Consider the following 21,024-nt stretch of genomic DNA (forward strand, 5'->3'; position numbering starts at 1 on the left):
ACCTTTAAAACTTTAAAAAAATGTATTTTTTGATAAATGTTGTTCTAGGTTTTGTTACTTAACAATGCTTGTGTAAGTTTATTACACAATGCTTATGTATATACTATGTTTTAATTTACTTCAAGTTTTAACTAGTAATATAATGTTATATGTAAATGTTTGACCTAAAGTCAAAGTATTAATAATTTTTTTTATTGTAAAATAATCAGTTTAGTATTTAAGTTTGAAAGAATAATTCATCAAGGAACATAATGTTTCAATTTAAGCGGGGTATTATTTTTAGAGTGATTAAAAAAAAAGTGGAGAAAGTAATTAAAGTAATTAACTTTCGAATGCTGAGTGTTTCATTCTACTATGTATGTAAAAATATAAGCTTTATATTTATACTAATGTGGATATTTATTTTAGTGACAGCCTTAGCTATTTTTTTTTGGAAATCAAATTTTTCATAACATCCTTTTGGATCCATTTCTTAATCATTTCTTTGACGCATTTTTGGAAAGTAGCAGATTTCAAAGCCAGTTTACATATATCCTGATACTATCATCACATACCATCGGAAGCCAAAACATACTTGATCAACTGATATTTGGAAACTATAGCAGAAATACAGACTTTACTACAAGTTCATCAAAAGTGAGATAAAATCAGAACTTAATTTAGGCCTAGAGAATGTACTACATAGCCCAATGGCTTATGTTATTGAAATATGTGAAAATGCTTTGTGAAAATTGAAAAATTAAAATGTTATGTGAAATTTACCAAGGCATTTCTAAAACGAAAAATAAACGGTATATCAGCCACGTCACACAGATAAATTAAATTATTAATGGGAATTAAATGTAAACTCAAATGATTCATAAACTTGTATAATATAACTTGAAATCTAATTTTAGCAAAACCATTAATATTATGTTTAAGCCAATTGGGGTCAAGTAATAGAGAAGATGCATATGAAGAGGTTAAAAGAGTAATCGTCAGTCCCAGAGACAGAGAAAAAGAGAAACAAGGATAAATTTCAAATTGAAATCCTTCGACAAAAAAAAAGGAACATGGCCAAGATTGGAACAGAAATATAGCCCCAAGGAAACCCATTGAGGATAGATGCACATAATGACCCAAAGATGGCAGCATAATAGCTTTAAACAAAATTAAGTTGTTTTAAAAGTAAAATATTGAGAATTGGGACAATTCTTCTTTAAATGGGGAGTATTGTGGTAAAGCATTCTAATTTAGTTAATTATTAATTGAGTAAAAATACATTAAAACGCAAAAACAAAGTTTCAAAATACCACTTTTTAGGATAAGGATACAAATCGTGGAATGTGTGGGCTTGGAGGGAACTTGCTCAATAACCAATTTCCTGGCTAAATGCGTCAATTTACCGGAAGGACGTGGTTAGGTTTTTAATACATATACCCCAATTTTTGGGACTGGAAGTAGACTTTTTGACTTGCCGGGTGAACCTCTGCCCATTTGTTTTTTCCTTAGAAATACCTTGGACTTTGTCTTATCATTGTAAGTGTCTAAGTATCTATTTATAGTTTATTGTTGTTTTATTGAGACTTGTGGTCTACTTGGGACAGCCAGTCTCAGTAGACAGATTATATCCGATTACATTATATGGTAAATGAATAAAAGTATTGTATTTTAGTCAACCTCTCTACGATCTATTCTTAGCCTCTCGAACATCCCCAGTCGGTACACCTCATTAGTTTGGTCATAGCCTAAGGCACGCTACCAAAAGTTAATTACCTTAGGGCCAGAGTTGATCTCCCCTATAAAGGGAGAATAAAGGTATCTACGACTACAACCCCCAAATACCATAAGAATAACACTTCACAACAGTTTCGAGTTTTATTCTTGCCCCTAAATTTCAGTCGAAAAGGCTTGTTTTTTTTAATAAATCAAGGTACAACCGATAAAGTCTGTTCCGTTCACTAATTTTTTCCAAAATTTTATTCGTCACCCACGGTTTCCTTGGGACATTTGTCTTCTTACGAACAACCTTCACAGGGCAACACCTATCATAAATAGGTGACAATATTTTTAAGAAAGTGTCAAACGCCACCGATGCAATTTCTTTTTCATTCATATCTTCCTCCCAAGAAACTATGCTTATCTCTTCTTGAAACTGTTTAAGATTTTCTAGCTTAAGATCCTTAGCTGTCGTTTTCTCCATTTTAAAAACCTTTTTTCCAGTGTCCCGAATTACGCACGCCAAAGGAAGATGGTCAGAACCTGGACATATGATCATGTCGCAATAACTTTTCGGTATAAGATTCACCGATAAATAAATATTATCAATAAGGGTAGCCGACTGACTAGTAATCCTTGTCAGTATTTCTGCTGCCGGAAAAAATTGTGCGACAACCTAAGATTTAAAAAATCAATGTTAAAACTACAATAAGAAGATTAAAAGTAAAATCATCAATAAAAACCCGATCCAATTTAGTAGCCGCTGTATCGGAAACAAACTTATCAAAAATCGTAAAGAAAAACCTCCAGATTAGCACTAGGTGGATTAAATCACCTTTGAAAAACAGACTGGAATAAGAAACACTATCTTCACTAATGCAATCGATATGTCAAAGATCCCTCAAAATGGAAAATTCTTCGTGTTCTTATGGATTCTGCAAAAAAGTGGAAACAGGATGTACAAGACCAAAATGTGACAACAATTTAAACTTTGTGACTACCTGCCTTTATTGTATCCTATTTTAGTTTGTAGCCTATGATATTTTTAAATGAATGAATATATAATTGAAAACTATGTTGTTTGACAGTGACGTAGATCCAGCTGAGGAGCCCTGGCTCTCTTATGGCTTAAGTAATAGAATAAACAATCGTTAGCAATAAACCAAAACGTATTGGTAGAAAAAGATTTTCTTTGGATCTTTTTTTATTAAAGAAGTAATATCAAAATTTTCGAAATTTGGGAAGGGTGGGACAAACTTTTTACATGAAAATACAAAAAGGTCAATTTCAAAATTGTTATTGGTGTCCCAGAAATCACACTAGCTCAACTAGAGTAAAAATAAAATAGTTACTATGTATTTGGAGAAAAAATTAGGATTTTGGATCGACAAGAAAAAAAAAGAAAAAGTAAATATTTTGATTACATCACCGATAACAAATTTTCAGTGATCGGGGTTATAAGCCAAGGGTACCAATTTGGGAAAATACACGGAGGAAGCAAGAATTTTGTTCTATTTTCTGTATAAAGATGCTAAGAGACATTTTTCAAAGTTCCAAGGGTATTTTTTGCTTGAGAAACAACAAAACATCAATCTAAAGTCATTTTTCCAGACCTAGGGGGGTAATTTTACCCCCTTACTATATGTGCACCTGTATAGAACATAGTAAAGAAACAAAAAAAAATGTTAATTACACTGATAAAGAGTATTATAATTCTAGTGATTTCTAGTCAATAATCTAGTGATTTATGAGCTAATCTAGTGATTTTTTAAGAATCTAGTGTGTTTTTCCATTGGGTGGCAACCCTGCACTGGGGCTGCTGACTGCACTTCAAATGCCTTGTTTTTTTTTAAGAAATTGATGAACAGATGAATAGTTGAAAAAATAATTTGGATTAAGCTGTGTAAATAAGTCATAATTTAAATTTTATTTTCTTTCAAAACAGAAAATAGATTTCTGACTAATTTCTTTATAGGGATTTCACAACTAGAAAATAATGGAACAGTCGTGACGTCAAAAGTTGTCTAGACAACCGCCATGTGCATTAGTTTGACAACTTCCAAGAATTATCTTGTTTTATGAAACTTTTTTTCTGTTTTGGTATAAGGAATTTGCTCTGTGAAAGAAATTTAGTGGAAGAGAAGCTACTCTGGAACCGTGGATGTTATAAGAGTTTATGATAATAGTTATGTGTACTTGTTGAAGCTTTTGCTTCTTATAAAATTTTTGTGGCTCTTAAGACCCAGGCTGTTCAGCCAAAGCCCACAGTTAGGCTATTTTGAAATTATTGCAGTGACATTAAGCCGTAATAGCGAAGCTCAACTTATATTAGAAAATCTGTGCGCCAGTGTTTAGGTTGGAGTTAATACTGACATGAATTTGGATTCAAAGTAAAGGGACATAACTTACAGCCATATTTTATATAGGCCTAGGCTATAGCCTAAACAAGAAGCCTAAAGTTTTTGTGTAAGTCCCATTATTTAATGATTCATAGATTAGACAATATGGTAAATAATGTTTTCTAGTTTTCAGTAGGCTATAGTCTACTTAGACCTAGCCTAATCAAACTCACAATGTAGGATAGCCTAGACCTAATCAGCAAAGAAAGAATTATTGTTGCTCACAGGGCAGGGTAAATTTTTGTTGTTCACATTAGCCTATTGACTTATGAATAAAGGGTAAAATTCTACTTTAGGCCTTGCCTAGTTACTTTTGGCTATCTTGGAAAGGGGTTGGGTTAGGAAAATGAAACTTTCAGGGATGGGTCTACAGGCTAAAGTATGTTCCTACCTCCACTCCTTCTCCCTCTAGAGGGTCCTGAAATTTGCGTACATGACAGGTCTAGGTCTAGGCCTATACCTATTGAAATTTTGACAAAACAACATTTTACCTTAATTTTCAGTTATCAGTTTCTTTTTCTCTGGCTTTAGTTCTGAAAATGCAATTCCTGTTATTTGAGTAGAATTTTAAGCCATATCATTGTTTTTACCAAAATTTAGGAAATGTATTTGCATATCATTAAAACTTTATAAATTGGGATTGACCAAAGTTGTGAAGCTGAAAACAGTTTTGATGTACTTCATTTAAGCAGAAGATCTATTTTGCAAGGTTTCACTTTTATAACATACAGATTTTTAAAGGTCAGGACCCTCTAGAGACAGAAGGAGTGGAGATAAGTACTTCAAAATACCTTCCTGGGACATACTTTAGCCTGTGGATCCATCCTTTAAAGCTTAATTTTTCCTAACCTATCCTGTTTCCAAGATAGCCAAAAGTAGCTAAAGTAGAATTTTACCCAAGATTCCATAATTGACATAATGACAAGGTGAATACATAAGGCACTTGATTCATTTTGATGCTCTTTACAAACATAATAATTTACTTGCAGTTACACCCCCACTGCTACCTGATGGTCCCATAGAATACAGTCTATAGCCCAAGGTTTTTCAAAAACTAAAAGAAGAGGCAAAATTCTACTTTATCTACTTTTGGCTATCTTGGAAAGGGGTTAGGTTAAGAAAATTAAACTTTCAGGGATGGGTCTACAGAATAAAGTATGTCCCAGGAACATATTTTGAAATACCTACCTCCACTCCTCCTCCCTGTAGAGGATCCTCACCATTGATGACCTTTAAAAATCTGTTTTATGAAAGTGAAACCTATCAAAATAAATCTACTGCTTAAATGAAGTACAACAAAATTGTTTTCAGCTTCAAAACTTTGCTCAAACCTAATTTATAAGGTTTTAAAGATATGTAAATATATTTACCTTAATTACCTTAATTAACACTTCAGAACAAAATAAGGTCCATGCTGGATCTGTTCTACTCTGTGTCAATGATTATAATTTGGATTGTCTCTGTGATATGGGCCCCGTGATGTTGCATTAGTTGGCAGCTAAGAGGGATGGACTGTCCTATTGTTATTTCCATGGCTTGTTGTCCCATCCTTTGTCAAGTCTTGACTTGAAGGAGGTACTAGTGGGTGCATTCACAGTTCTGTCTTGAAGGTTGTTTCAGTTGTTGGAAATACACTTGGTAAAAAATTTCCTAAATTTTGAAAAAAAAACAAACAATGATATGGCTTGAAATTCTACTCAAATAACAGGAATTGCATCTTTGGAACTAAACCTTGAGAAAATGAAACTTATAACTGAAAATTAAGGTAAAATGTTGTTTTGTCAAAATTTCAATAAGTTTCCAAATCATTTCAAATAATATTCATTCATATCATTTCAAATAAATCATTTCAATTTAATCATTTCAAATAATATTTTACAAAATATGCACTAAGTAAATGTCTAGAGCAGGGGCTATTGAGAAGGAAACAGGAAGTATACCTGTCATGTTGGCAAATTTAAGGACTTGTCTAGAGGGAGAAGGAGTGGAGGTAGGTACTTCAAAATACCTTCCTGGGATATACCCTGGTACTTATGTACTATCTGGAACACACACACTATATTATATAGGGAAGATGCGGGTTTCTTTCAAAACAGGTTTAATTCAATAGAGAAATGGATTGTAAAGCATGGTTTGTTATTGGGTTTACAATATTTAAATTCAACAAATTGTTGAATTTGTTTGAGATACAACAATAATTGTTTGTAATGTTTATCAACAACAAAATTGGAATTTCAACAGCTGAAATTGAATATTGGAGACCATTTTGGAATTCCATGGTCATTATTGAATTCCCAATTTATTGAGAAACAGAAATGTTGAATTCCCATACCCAAATTGAATTTTCAATTTGTTGACAAAACAACATGTTGGATTTTAAGAACCTTATTAGATTTCCATCTTGTTTGCTGGCTTTCCTGTTCTTTTATTGGATTTCCATCACTAATATCTAGTTCTCAGGATTCAGTTTCCCTTTCTTCTTTCTGAAGCTACAATAAATACCAAAAAAATAATCCCATTTATTTTACAAGAACAGAAAATTACAACAAAAAAATCTCCCAGATAATATGACACCTCTTAACAGCTGCATTTTTTCATGCTGGAAATCAGTAAATCAATGGTGTAGTATCAGGCCAACAGAAGACACTTGAGTAAGAAATATCTTCCAGTAAGGAAAACAGTGACACACATACCTGAAATGAAATCAAATCAAGGCACAAATAAAAGAAAGACTTCCCCCCTTTTTTCTACCTCCAGAGCTGAATGGTTGCAATAATAATGCCATGAATCCTGTCTTTTCTGAATACCTTTCACTTCTCATCAGATCTCATCAAATCTCTTGTTCGCCGCCTCATAAAATCTGTGTGTTATAAAATTGAAACCTTGCAAAATAGATCTTCTGCTTAGATGAAGTACAACAAAATTGTTTTCAGCTTCACAACTTTTCTCAATCCCAATTTATAAGCTTTTAAAGAATTCAAATATATTTCCCAAATTTTGAAGAAAAAAAACATTAATGTAGCTTAAAATTCTACTCAAATAACAGGAGTTGCATTTTCAGAACTAAAGCCAGAAAAAAAAAGAAACTGAAAACTAAGGTAAAATGTTGTTTTGTCAAAATTTCAATATGTAGGTTACCTGTCATGTAGGTACATTTCAGGGCCCTCTAGAGAGAGAAGTGGAGGTAGGTGCTTCAAAATAACTCCCCAAAACATACTTTAGCCTGTAGACCCATCCCTGAAAGTTTCATTCTCCTAACCTAACCCCTTTCTAAGATAGCTAAAGTAGAATTTTACCAAAGAAAACACTAAAACAATGAAATGCTTATTTATAAGATGTAGGCTGTTTCTATTAATCAGATTATTTTGTTTCCTTCCATCATTACAAAGCCTCTCACATTTGGTATTAATATATAGGCCTAAGCAAACTATAAACTTTTAAAAATCATTTCAAATAATATTTTACAAAATATGCACTAAGTAAATGTCTAGAGCAGGGGCTATTGAGAAGGAAACATGTTAGGAAAACAATTCTTACCTCATAGCATACAGAATAATTATAGCTAACCCATTTTGACTGCAGCTCCTCTGTACTTTACACCCAACCCCCTAATGTGCAAAGATGTAGTCCAAATTATATATTTTATATATATTCTGCCAATGTATCTCTCTTGTTTTTGCCCATTTACCTGAAGGTCTAAATTGAGTCAACTGTGACGAAACAATAGCTAGAAAAACAAGAGTGATGCTGGTGGGAAGCATAGGGAATATATAATTTGTGCCTTATGTTTGCACATTGTGGGTGTTGGGGGTAAAGTATAGTGCAGCAACAGTCAAAGATTGTTAGCTACAATTATTCTATATACTATGAAGTGAGAATTACCTTAATTTGCATCTTCTAGTAACTTGTTTTCTTCTCAATAGCCACTACTCTAGACCTCTACCATGCATACAATCACACATGGTAGGGAATGTACTTGCAGGCGAATTAGTTATTATATTTGGGAAGAACATAAAAAAAGGAATCAAGTGATGGGTTCACCTTGTCCCTATGTCAGTTATGGAATATTTGATACTTGTCTGTTATTCTGACCACACTCAAGAAGTGAAGTTAGGTTAATCATAATGAAATATACCAAATTATGATGAAAATATAATGCTTTAGTAACAAAATTATGGAAACTACAACAGAGAATTATGGGAAAGGCTGCCAAGAACACACTATATTAAATATTTAACCTAACCAACTGTGTATATTGAATACTTAATTAAAATATAACTGTATAGTAGTTTATCTCACTGAGACTAAGCTAATTATCTCTGAATGCAGACAGAGAAGCTGGTTTTAATTAGATCAGGAACTTGAGTATAGTTAGAATAACAAACAAGTACAAAATATTCTATATCATCACTGAAATCAGAAAGGGGGAAAAGGATGATATTGCAGTTTATGGGGCACATTTCTCATGGTAGTAATAATTATATTTGGAAAGGATGTCAATTACAGATCAAATAGTACTACTGTTTTGTTGTTATACCGGTAGTGTTTTCTTCAGAAGATTCACTGCTATTTAACAAAAAAGAAATATACAATTAAATTCTTTGTTCAATATTCTTTCCAAATATAATGATTACTACCAATTGAATTTCATCTGGTATCTTCTTATTGGGTCAGATGCAGCTCAAAGCTATGTACAAAAGTTTGATACTTTTATATTTTTTTTTTATAAACTGACATTATAACAGTTGATAAAACATAGGTAAAAGGTAATGGGAAAACTGAAAAATTAAATCTAGTCTACTTGTTGTGCCTGTAATAATAAATAGCCTACATGTTTTGCTGCACAATCTTCAAAAAGATGTTCTAATGACACTTGAGTTTTTATGGAAGCTCAAGGCACCAATTTCCTGAATCTTGACAGAGTGATTAGGGTGGATGGTTTAGCTGAAGCAATAAAATCTACCCAAAGCAGCTATGTGTGAAGATTTGTTTATAATATCTTCCAAATTTCCTTCCCATTAACATATTTAAAGCTTCTTCTTGACTTGTTTAATAAATATTGGAAATCTAGTTCACTTCCAATGACATGGAGGACTACTGTATTATACTGTTTAGGTAAAATTAAAGGGTATATTTTAGTTATTTTGAAGTACTTTCTAATAGTCTTTACTTCATATGTAGTAAAGCTTTTTAAGAAAAGGATTAAACACTAGTTTGAATTCTTTATTGATTGAAAAATTGTCCCAGAACAGGCTGGTCTTTGAGAAAGGTAATAATAGCCTTGATAATGTAACTTAACTTGATTATAATATTAAAAGCTTTTGCAAGAAAATCTGTCATTTTAGTAGTATTCTTGATATTAAGAAAAGAAATGGTAATCTTGATCCATTTGTAAGCCTAAAGTAGATTTATAGATTTAAAGAAGGGGAATATTTTGGATATTGGGTTGGGCAATGCTATTTCATAGATTTGTTAGAACTATTGTATTCCCCTGCCTAACAGGTGTTGCTAGATATGCATCAGGGAGGGGTCATGATACCTCTTAATATGGAATTAAGTAATATAACCTTGGTAAATATTCTTTCAATTAAATTACTGTGTTGAAGTCTGTAGCATTGTATGTGAGGAAAGTAGCATTTTAAAAATAATTAGGCCTACTTGATAGTCTTCAGCAAGGATATAAAAAAGTAAATTTCAATAAATATGTAAAAAAGACAATACAGTTCCTAATTATTTAAATCCCTTTTTTTTTTAATTTAACTAGCACTGCATTGATTATTAAATTACACCACCTTAAAATTGATGAGATGAGATGAGATGAATTTTATTTTCAACTAATAATTACATCATACTTAACTGGCACTTACCACATTTTTTTAATAACATTATCAACAAATGTAGAAATGGTAAGAACATATGACGTTTTATTAACCCACTATTGTGGCTTGAGCAGCATCACACAGTCTTTCATCATAAACTATACTCATTCACTCTTCTTACTCATTTCATACCATTCAATACAATTTAACTCTCCTGAATGAAATAAAAAAAAAGAAAAAAAAAACAAACAACAATCAAAAATATCAATGATCAATGGGTTTTTCAAAAAACTACAAATGTAGAAGTTTCATCTACCCTCAAAACATGTAGCATGAACCCTGTGCATACTGTAAAGACAAATTAAAATACAGGCAAGTCTAAATACTTGTTATCTCACAGATGGTAAAAGTTGAGATAATACACAGTTATCTCAAATTCTGAAGAATTGCTGTTGATAAAAGCTATCCAGGGGAAATATTTTCTTTTTACATCGATAATGTATCTGCATTAGTCCCTTCCTCTTGATAAAAATTCACTGAAATTAGAACCAATGCCATGGTTGTTATTTGCTTTTATTTGCATCAAAACATCAGGCTTCAGGAAAGATAACTCATGTTGGGAAGTATGAATTATACCAAGCTAGATCCCAAAGTGGGTTGTGATGGGGAAGAACTAACAGTAGAAACAGACCTTCAACCAATATTAGAGAAAAATGAATTAAATACTTCTCGAGTATATTAATGGCACTCACTTGTTTTATGATCATCCACCTACTGTCATGTTAAGTTTTTTCCCCAAGTAGAGACCATATTCAGGGAATCTTTAAACGAATATACTGTATGTCAAGAAGGCACGTATACAGGGGGGGGGGGGCAGGATTCATGTCCATACCATACCCTAAAAAATATGAAGCTTTTCTGTAGTGCTTCATATAATTTCCCATAATAATTGTACTTCCTCCTACACGTGTACATGGTTCAAAGATTCATTCATCAACTGTGAAAAATTTCCTTCTCTGAAAATGTTAACACCTTGTGGCTTGCTCACAGAAGACCTAGAGGGGGCTTGGCTGCATGTCCCAGATAGATGTGTAAAAAAAATATAATCAACCCCAACCCCCTTCAATACTACTTTAAAACTTGCTCAGAAGGCAGTAGTTTGTAGAAAATTATATAATACTTCATACTAAATCTTGTGGGTGTAGTTTCTCATAGTTAACTTGTAGCTAAGTGGCATGCATTGCTGGGTTAAGATGCTATGGTGAACTTGCCATGAATATTATCCTTATTGAAACTTCATGGAGTCTTTTTGTGTAGTATCAGTCTTACTTGGCATTAAAAAGAAGGTAATTTTAGGAGGAAAATTTTAGGTTGTTAATGTGGTGGCTCTATCTTAAGCAATTTCAAGTAGATGCTGATCTCTACCATAATGGCAAGGATCGGCCAAAGTCACTTTTTGTCACTTTCTTTGGGACCTGACACTTTTTGTCACTATTTCTGTCATCTTGTCACTAAAGTCACTTTTTTTGACGTTCAGACCGAATTTTTTTGGTGAAACAGTATGTTATAGTTGACTTTCAACTGTGGCATAATTAATTAAAAAAGATAAGTCTTTTTTTGATAGTTTGGACTGTATTTCAAGACGCACAATGTCTATGGCTGTGATAAACATTGTTAGTGTGTGTGTGTTAAAATCTAGGCTCTTGCAAATAAGATGATTGATTGAATTAGTTCTACCATACCATAACTGCCTATGGTTCTTTTCAGGCAGTTGGTTCACTTAGCATCCATTCTTGCCTGATTGCTTAGCAAATGGACAGTTAGGCCGAGATTCCTTCTGTATGTTTTCAGTGTTAGTCAGTTTCTTTGATTTTAGACCATTTCCTGCAAAAGGCATGCATGCCCACAAGTCTGAGGACGTCAAAATGTAAGATTAAATTTGTGTTTTCATTGGTTGTATCATTTTATATTTGTATTAGCTTTATGGGTTTTCAAATTCCGCCCTAAAACCCATTCATATTTCAGGTCGCTGTAAATAATGGGCAAGACAAAATTTTTGGAGAACTGGCTCAGTAAGGAAGACGGCACTGGGCATAAAGTGAAAGAGTGGTGCGCAAAAGGGAGTGACAATGACAGCTCGTTCTATTGTAAAGTCTGTAAAAAGACACTCAGCTTCCAGAAAGGGTTCCAGGCCCTTCTTCAACATGCAGCCGCACAAGATCACAAAAAGAATGCTTCTGTCATGTTGAACCAGCGTCAGTTGAGACTCGCTGCATCAGCTCCAACCAGAAACCACCCGAACTCACAGAGTGGCAATAGCGTACCACAAAAGAATCTGGAAATGCTCTGCGAGCAAGAAGCAGCATCAAGGGCAGAGATAGTTTGGGTTTTAAAGACTATTGCTAGTTCTTATGCTGCAGCTTCGTGTGATCATATTGCGGAGATGTTCCGAACAATGTTTCCCAATGCTGTACCAGAAGGCTTCTTGTTAAATGCTAAAAAAATGACATACTTGTTGACGGAGGCTATTTATCCGTACTTTTGAGAAATTCTAGTCGAAGACATCCAGAAATCTGACTGTGCTGGGATATGATGAAACAATGAACAACGGTGAGTAAAGGAGCTCCAAATAAGAGTTCAATACTGGTCAAAAGAGCTGAAACAAATGGTTACATGGCATCTTCCTACATATTATATGGGACATGCAACCAGTGAAGATCTGAGTAAGAAAATCCTGCAGAGTATTGAAGGTGAAGGACTTTCACTTGAGAGATTGCTGATGCTTGCAAGTGATGGCCCAGCTGTCAATAAGAAAGTGTGGTCAATCGTAGACTCAGAAAAGAGAAAAGGGTATTGAAAAGGCCTATTGAATATCAGAACCTGCAACATTCATGCAGTGCATAATGCATTCCTGACAGGGCTATAAGAACTTAGGAAAGAGTGCTCTGATATGATAATCGCTGTTTCCCACTTTTTCAGCAGATGGCCAGTTCGTTCTGACGATTTCAGCCAGTGCCAACGGAAAGTTGAAGTTCCTCAGCATAAGTTTGTGAAGCAGGGTCCCCACGAGATGGCCCAAAACATCAAGCTTGATGGAACAGTGGCCTGCATTGATAGAATATTTCCTGGAATTCGTGCCAAAGGAAAATAGTCTGAAGCACCTGATCTCAAATGCAAAATATTTGAAAATTGTAAGTTGGCTAAAAAAGCAAACAATGAAAGCCAAAATTGAGTTCATTGTAAGCTCTGCTGCAACTTTCATCGCTTTTACTGGTGTAATTCAACGACAGGAGCCGTTAATTCATGTGGTACACTTTGAGCTGAGACAGTTATGCGCAGTTCTTTTGGGGCAGATTGTGCTGCCTGATGATGTCAATCCCTGGATCCTTGGTGGTTTTGAAGGCTTTGATAGTGCTGCAGATGTTTACCTACAGCAACCCTTGTGTTATGAAAGGGTCCAGGCTGCCCTGGATTCTTTGAAAGGTATTCTGAAAGACAGGAATTTTTTTTCCTGAGAATCAGGAAGCATATCAAAGCTTCTGTACAGTACCTGCTGACAAAATACCATGTGCACGAGTTTTTCCGAAGCTTTGCCTGCCTAACCATTCCCAGTCCAGATTGCCAAAGAGCGAGTTGCAGTGATATCCTCCACATCGCGCGAGAACTTCCATTTGAGACGGACATCGAGCAAGTCCAGGGAGAATGGTTGTTATTACAGTCAGAATCCTTGCCGCCACCCACGGATCGACAGCTATTGGCAAAAGATCCTGGAACTCAAGAAAACATCTGGTGAAACCAAATATCAGGCCTTTGGTCGGATCGTCTGGGCAGCTCTGTCGCTCTGTCATGGAAGTGCAGACGTTGAGAGAGGATTTTCTCGGTCAGCTCAGCTGATGATTCAAGCGCGTACAGAAGAGCGGACTCTGAATGCTAAGGCTTTTGTTGCGGATGCACTCCCCGACTATGAGAACAGACCAGAGCGTGTGCTGATCACAAAGAAGCTGCTTTGTCTGGCTAGATCAGCTAGAGCCGGCTATGAACTATACCTTATTGAGGGAAGACAGGAAGAATCAGAGAGAGAGAGAGAAGCTTGAATCTGAGAAAAAGATGCTGAACAAAAAATCCAGGAGATGGCCTGGAAGAAGCAGAAAATAGCGGACCTATTAGCAGAAATAGACGAAGGAAATTGGCGATACCCCTCTGAGAGAGGCAGGGGAACGGTTGAAGAAAGCTGTGGAAGAGAAGGACTTCCTGAACATTGGTTTTGCTCAAAGTATGCTGGAAGCAGCATTAAAAGCTCGCGCCGAAGAAAGGGAAAGGGCAGATGATGCCGAATCGGTTGATGTACATGTTCTGAAGAGGAAATCCGAACTAATTGATCGCCTTTTGAAAAAGTCAAAAAAGTGATGACATAATATCCAGTGATTGCTTATACCTAGTCGTGGCGGACGCTTGTTTTTCAATAACTGAAGTTTTTTCTTTGACCAAAGTTCAGTTTTCATTCCTAGTACCATAATCAAAGTCGTACATTTATCGATGTTATTGTTTTGTATAAGTAAATAAAATCAGTTGAAGAAAAAAAAAACGGATTTCAGCCTTTCTGTCCGTAACTTCTCGGGCTCTCATAGGCCATTAATGATCTTACGTTAGTAATTGGGATCCTTGTAATCCATCTGCCAATGCTCTGACGGCTTGTGAGTAGTCACTTTTTGTCACTTTTTTGATGTCCTCTAGTAACTAAAGTCACTTTTTTCGCGCACCTCGTCGCGGCTGACCCCTGTAATGGGCACAACTATGAGCCTTAGGTGAGGAGAATAAATGTTGTGTACATTTTCCTCATAATCAATTATCAATTTATTTTAGATAAAAATCTTTTTTATTACAACAAGCTAGAATGGTTCTAGGCGTTTACCCCCCCCTTCCCCCCGCGGAAAATACCCCCCCCCCCGGTAAATACCCTCCGTGGAAAATAAGGCTTTCCAAATTTGAGAATTTTATTTGAGTTTTATGTTTTTAATTTCCATCGGGGGAAGGAATTTTGGTACTAGTGTATTATGCGCCACTCACTCAAGTTTACGCTGTGTAAAACCCGAGGGCAAACCGGTTTCTTATTTAGTTTTTTTTTTCAGCTTAGCGCGAGACAAGACAAGTGACAGAATATATGGGAAATGTATAATTTGGGCTATATATTTGCACATAAGGGGGGGGGGGGTAAAATAATTGGACAGTTTGACGTCAGAAAAAAATTCTGTCTAGGTATATAGAATAGCGACTAGAATATAATACCAGAAGAGTAGCGAGGTATCTGGAAATTTTGTTAACTAAAAAAAAAAAAAAAAAAAAAAAGTATAAAGGAAATGCAATGTTTCATTTAAGTGTTCTTCCCAAGTGTTAAGTGATTTTTTTTTTCAGTGACCGTTTTTCCAAGTATTAAGTACTATTATTAGGTTAATGTAGTGTTTCATTTAAGTGTTTTATCATGATTGCTGATCAAAGTTTATGTTTTTTTTGCCTTTCATTTATGTTATTTTACTATTTTCATGGCTGTATATTTGGCTTTAAAATACACTTATCTATCTATATATCTAATATGCAGAATATTGTACGAAACACATTTTGCATGCAGACTCGCTGTACTTTACCCCCCCCCCCTAATGTGCAAATCTATGGCCCAAATTTATTTCTAAAGTAACCAAGAAACTAACGAAAAAATCGGTGTGTTCTCAAATTTTACACAGCGTAGACTTGAGTGAGTGGCGCATAATACAGAAGTACCAAAAAAAAAAAAAAAAAAAAAAAAAAAAAAAAAAAAACGAAAGAAATTCTCAAATTTGGAAAGCCTTATTTTCCACGTTGGGGGGGGGGGGGTAAACGCTGGCCACCAGCTAGAATAACCTTGGATGTTTGTTGTTTCTTTTTTATGAATTTTTTTTTGTGACATTTTTATGGATGCTGTATGCCCTATATACTGCTAGGTGTCTAGTATGTAGCAATAAGTCCCTTAGGTAATAAAGCTATACTGGAGAATAAGGATTTTGTTAAAAAAGAGTGAATAAGTAATAATTACCTTAATTTACCTTGAATTGCATGTCCAGCGAGATAAGGTGGTGATGAGCCTAATAATGTTCAAAATTGTACTCTTTATGCTGAATACAGTATGTTAATACTTTACATCGTAATTCCATGATACCGTACATATAAAGTAAACGTGTTTTATTTCAGGAGAAGCAGAACAAGGTCTGTTTAGCTGTCAGTTAATCGTTTGGATAACTTTTTGAAATGGACGTCATAGAGTCTTCAATTTCTCTTTCTAAAGACAATTTACCAGATTCTGGTGGTCATAGCTTAAGTCTCTTGTCCCTGAATGTGTTTTAAATTTCATAAAGGTGAAAAATAAAAGTGTAAGTTGAGGATTCGATTGTGTAAAACTCAGGATTAAAAATGGATAGTTCAGTTCTGGTTCAGTCAAAAAGGTCAGATTGGCATCAACATGATACCCTTTTTAATGGTGAGTTTTTTTTTAATCTGAATACATGCTGTTGATATACGCAGGTAAGATTATTTTTGATTCTCCTCCAAGAATCCTTCTTTATCTGTGTTTGTATTAGAGATAGAGGGATTTTATTTTCATGATTTTTTTTTTATTTATGCCTAATAGTACTTATTGTTTTCGCACCTAGTCTGGTCACTTTATGACTTTATAAACATTTTTTTTTAATTAACAAAAAGTTCATTTACTTTCCTAACTGCATCAAAGGAAATAGGTACCCATAGGACTACTGCTACTACTACTAACAACTCACTGCAGCACCATATCGCCCGAGGCCAACACAGCTACACAAGCTCTTCCTCCATCCCAATCTATTCAAATCCTTCCTCTTTACTCCCTTCCAAGAATGCTCGTTTCCCTTAAATCTTTCCTTACAGCATACTCCCATCCCATTTAGTGACTGCCTACTCTTCATTTGACCATAGACAGTTGGCCAACAAGCACATTCTTCGGTAATATGCCATCATTCACCTGCAGAACGTGTCCCAGCCATCTTATTCTTTCTCTCATTATAGCCCTAAAAAGTGGGATTGAACTACATTTTTATATTGCTTACTTTTTGAGATACAGTCAGTTAGTGGCGTGCCCAAAACAATCTGTAGGCAATTTATAAAGAAACATCTAGCAAATACTCCTTGCTTTTTTTTGGAGCACCCACACTTCCAAACCATACGTGACCACTGTCATCACTTTAGCTTCCAATATTTTAATCTTGGTTTGCAGAATTATCTTTCTATTCTTCCAAACTTTTGTCAACTGTGAAAAAAAAAACGCCCTGGGCCTTGGCTATTCTACATTTTCACTTCACCCTCTGCCTTTACTAATAATGCTATTAGGCAAGTGAAGCTATCTACTTGATTGACCTTCATGTTACCCAATATCACCTCTTCAGCTTCACTTATTCATAGTCTCAGCGACTTAGTCTTCTTAACATTAATTTTTAAACCTATTATTGTACCCTGAATTTACAAAAGCTCTTAAAGTCATTCATTTTGCTAACATTTTCATCTAAGAAACTTAAATCATCAGTATAATCTAAGTCTTCCCCATTGCATTCTGTATCCTCCCATTGGCTTTGTCGTGCTCCTTAGAATAAAATCCATCAAATGATCCATATAAACAGGTATGCAAAGCTACCCTGCTTAACTCCTGATCAAACCGCTCATGGTAAAAAACTATAAGAAAGGAGCGACCCGGCTCAATAGTAACCGAAACTTTAAAAAACGGGATTTTGAAACAAATAGATACATCAAAAGATTCAGATTTTAATACTGATTTCACATATATAAGTTTCATCAAGTTTAGTCCTACCCATCAAAAGTTACGCGCCTGAGAAAATTAGGCTGATTTTCGAAAAAAGGGGGAAAGACCCCCTAAAAGCTATAGAACCTTAATGAAAATCAAACATCAGATTCAGCGTATCAGAGAACCCTACTGTAAAGGTTTCAAGCTCCTATCTGTAAAAATGTGGAATTTTGTATTTTTGCCGGAAGAAAGATCACGGATGCGTGTTTTTTTTTTTTTTTCAGGGGTGATCGTATCACCCCAGCCGTACTGAAATATTGCGGGAGGGATCATTAGAACGGATATTAGAAGTTCTAGTGCCCTTTTTAAGTGACCAAAAAATGGAGGGCAACTCAGCCCCCTCCCACACTCATTTTTTTTTCAAAGTCACCCTATCAAAATTTTGAGACAGCCATTTTGTTCAGCATGGTCGAAAATTTAATAAATATGTCTTTTAGGATGACTTAATCCCCCAAAATCCCCAGGGGTAGGGCTGAAAGTTATGAACTTTACCCAATGTTTACATATAGTATTAGTTATTGGGAAGTATACATACGTTTCCAAGGGGGATTTTTTTCTGATAGTGGGGGGGACATCGGGGGTTTTGTGGGAGGATCTTTCCGTGGAGGAAGTTTTGATGGGGTAAGGGGCATTGCTATGAAGGGGGCACTGGATTCCCCAGCATTATTTAAAAAACGATCAGAAATTAAATAATAAAATAAACTTTATAAGTTTTTCGACTGAAAGTAAGGAGCAACATCAACACTTAAAACGAACAGAAATTATTAAGTATATGATTGGGTTCGCCCCCTAGTCAATACCTCGCTCTTTAAGCAGAAGTTTTTTTAGTACTTTCATAAGAGCTATTTATTCTAATTAAACGGCCTTTGTGCATTTTTAAAGAATTGGGAAAAAATTCGAACTTTAGCGTAAAGAGCGAGGTATTGACTAGAGGAGAAAACCTCTAATATAAGTATTAAAAATATAGGAATATAGAAGTTCGTTACGTAAGTTAATTCGTAAGCTACGTATATTTATTACTAATAAAAACGTTTGTAAATAAAATAAAACAGCTTTCGAGAAAGTCATTTAACCAAGTAAAAGTAAAATTAATATGCATTTTTTAAAATTATTCATGTACAGTGAGCCAAAATCAAAACCTCCATTATTTCAAAAACGTTTAAAAATTCAATAAAAAAACAAGTTTTTTTAACTGAAAGTAAGGAGCAACATTAAAACTTAAAACGAATAGAAATTATTCCGTATATGAAAGGGGCTGTCCCCTCCTCAACGCTTCGCTCTTTACGCTAAAGTTAGACTCTTTCTCACAACTCTATTTTTTAAAACAACAAAATACTTTAGCGTAAAGAGCGAGGCGTTGAGGAGGGGACAGCCCCTTTCATCAAAAACCTCCTAAAATAAAAACCTCCATTAATTCAAAAACGTTCAAAAATTAAATATAAAAACAAGTTTTTTTTAACTGAAAGTAAAGAACAAGATTAAAACTTAAAAACGAACAGAAATTATTCCGTATATGAAAGGGGCTGTCCTCTCCTCAACGCCTCGCTCTTTATGCTAAAGTTTGACTCTTTCTCACAACTCCATTTTTTTTAAAACAATAAAAAACTTTAGCGTAAAGAGCGAGGCGTTGAGGAGAGGACAGCTCCTTTCATATACGTAAAAATTTCTGTTTGTTTTAAGTTTTATTGTTGCTCCTTACTTTCAGTTAAAAAAACTTGTTTTTTTTTATTTAATTTAATTCAAAATCAGCTGCTAGCCTCATTTCTTACCCTAACTGCAGCAATCTTGTTTTCATATATAACACTAATCACTTTACTGCATTTCTCTGCTATACCATACAAGGATATGGCCTTCATTAAAGCTCTTCTATCAGCTGAATTAAATGCTTGCTCATAACCTATAAAACTGAGGAATAAAAAGTTTCGATGACTCAGGTGCCTCTCAATTAAAAGCTAAGATTGAAAATTTGATTGACATATCCTCTGCCCTTCATAAAACGGCACTGTTCTTCTCTTAAAACATTACCTGCAGCATCTCTCAAGTCTAAAAGGTATCATTTTACTAAGTAATTTGCTTCCTAGAGTAACTAGGCTAATGTCACTATAATTACCACACTCACTCTTATCACCTAGAGGGGTTTAATTGATTTTCCTTCAATCGCTAGGCACTCCCCCTTTTTCAAAAATCATATTTACAATCCTTAGTAACTAATCTCTAACCTCACAGCCACCATATTAAAAAAATCATTTGCCACGCTATCATTACCTGGGGCCTTATTATTTTTTAATCCTTTTAGTTCTGTCACTATTCTTCCTCACAAAATAAATCTTCCTTGACATCCAAAATGTCGCAAACTTTTTCATCTTTTCCTATAACTCAATCACGGTTTAGCACAGTTTCGAAATGTTCTATTCATCTCTTTTTAACTCTTTCCTTACCCCTAATTTTGGCCCTATTCCTATCTTTAACTGGGATTAGTCCGGATTGACTATTCCCTCTCAATTTATTAACTTGCCAGTGCAATATTTTACTATTATGCCGTCTTGCTTAAATTTACTGCCCAGTAAGCACGTTAGTGTTTATCTAGATCTCTAGGACATCCCCCCTTCTCCCTAAGGTCTGACCTTCGTGCAACCTGTCTTTGTATTTTCACCAAGCTCCAGAATTTTCAGCTAAATAAGCAACAACCCGCTCCTCCCTCTCCTCAGTGGGACGGCATGGCATAATATATTTTTCCCTGCTTGAGGAATCACCATGTCTCCTTATTTACAGACTATTCATGAGTCATCAAGATCTCGGGTGTGCCTTTTGTCTTGAATTGGTTTCAAATGGAAGCAAAGAGGGTACAAACAATAGTTAATTTCTTGTTGGTCTATCAGATGTCTATCGTACTAAAGTTCAAACTATTGTTCTGAATATATTATATGTCTCGCAGACAATTGATTTAAATGTAAAGTACAACCGTGTGGCGTGACAATCACTTATCACCTAGCTAGCCACAAACTTTATAGCCCTTGTTTATTCCCATTAGGGAAGCATATGCAGATTTCGGTTTATTTTAGTTTACAGAATATCTTAAATTAAGACTTTATAAATGTATATAGGTCCAAAGTTTAAGAGGGAAGACAGGGTTAAAAACATAGGAAAACACATTTTTAATTTTAAAAAATTGCCTAATTGTCTGCGATTGGAATTTGTCCTGGGGCTCAGATGTAGTCCAGGCTTACTATCTTTTCCCTCAATTGAAAAAGTA

The 21,024-nt window shown here is 34.7% G+C and overlaps 1 protein-coding gene across 1 annotated transcript in view; it reads left to right on the forward strand.

Annotated features, from left to right (window-relative positions):
• Positions 1 to 3,757: 3,757 nt before the first annotated feature.
• Positions 3,758 to 21,024, forward strand: part of LOC148950514 (serine/threonine-protein kinase minibrain-like) — an 82,559-nt gene continuing 65,292 nt past the window's right edge. Inside the window, exons 1-2 of the mRNA XM_089091640.1 lie at positions 3,758 to 4,164; positions 16,139 to 16,424. Coding sequence (XP_088947766.1) covers positions 16,358 to 16,424 — 67 coding nt within the window. The 5' untranslated portion in view covers positions 3,758 to 4,164; positions 16,139 to 16,357. The remainder of the gene's footprint in view (positions 4,165 to 16,138; positions 16,425 to 21,024) is intronic.

This window comes from Artemia sp. Qi Xiang Cuo, chromosome 7 (assembly GCF_049724085.1).
Source record: "Artemia sp. Qi Xiang Cuo chromosome 7, ASM4972408v1, whole genome shotgun sequence".
Lineage (NCBI taxonomy): Eukaryota > Metazoa > Arthropoda > Branchiopoda > Anostraca > Artemiidae > Artemia > Artemia sp. Qi Xiang Cuo.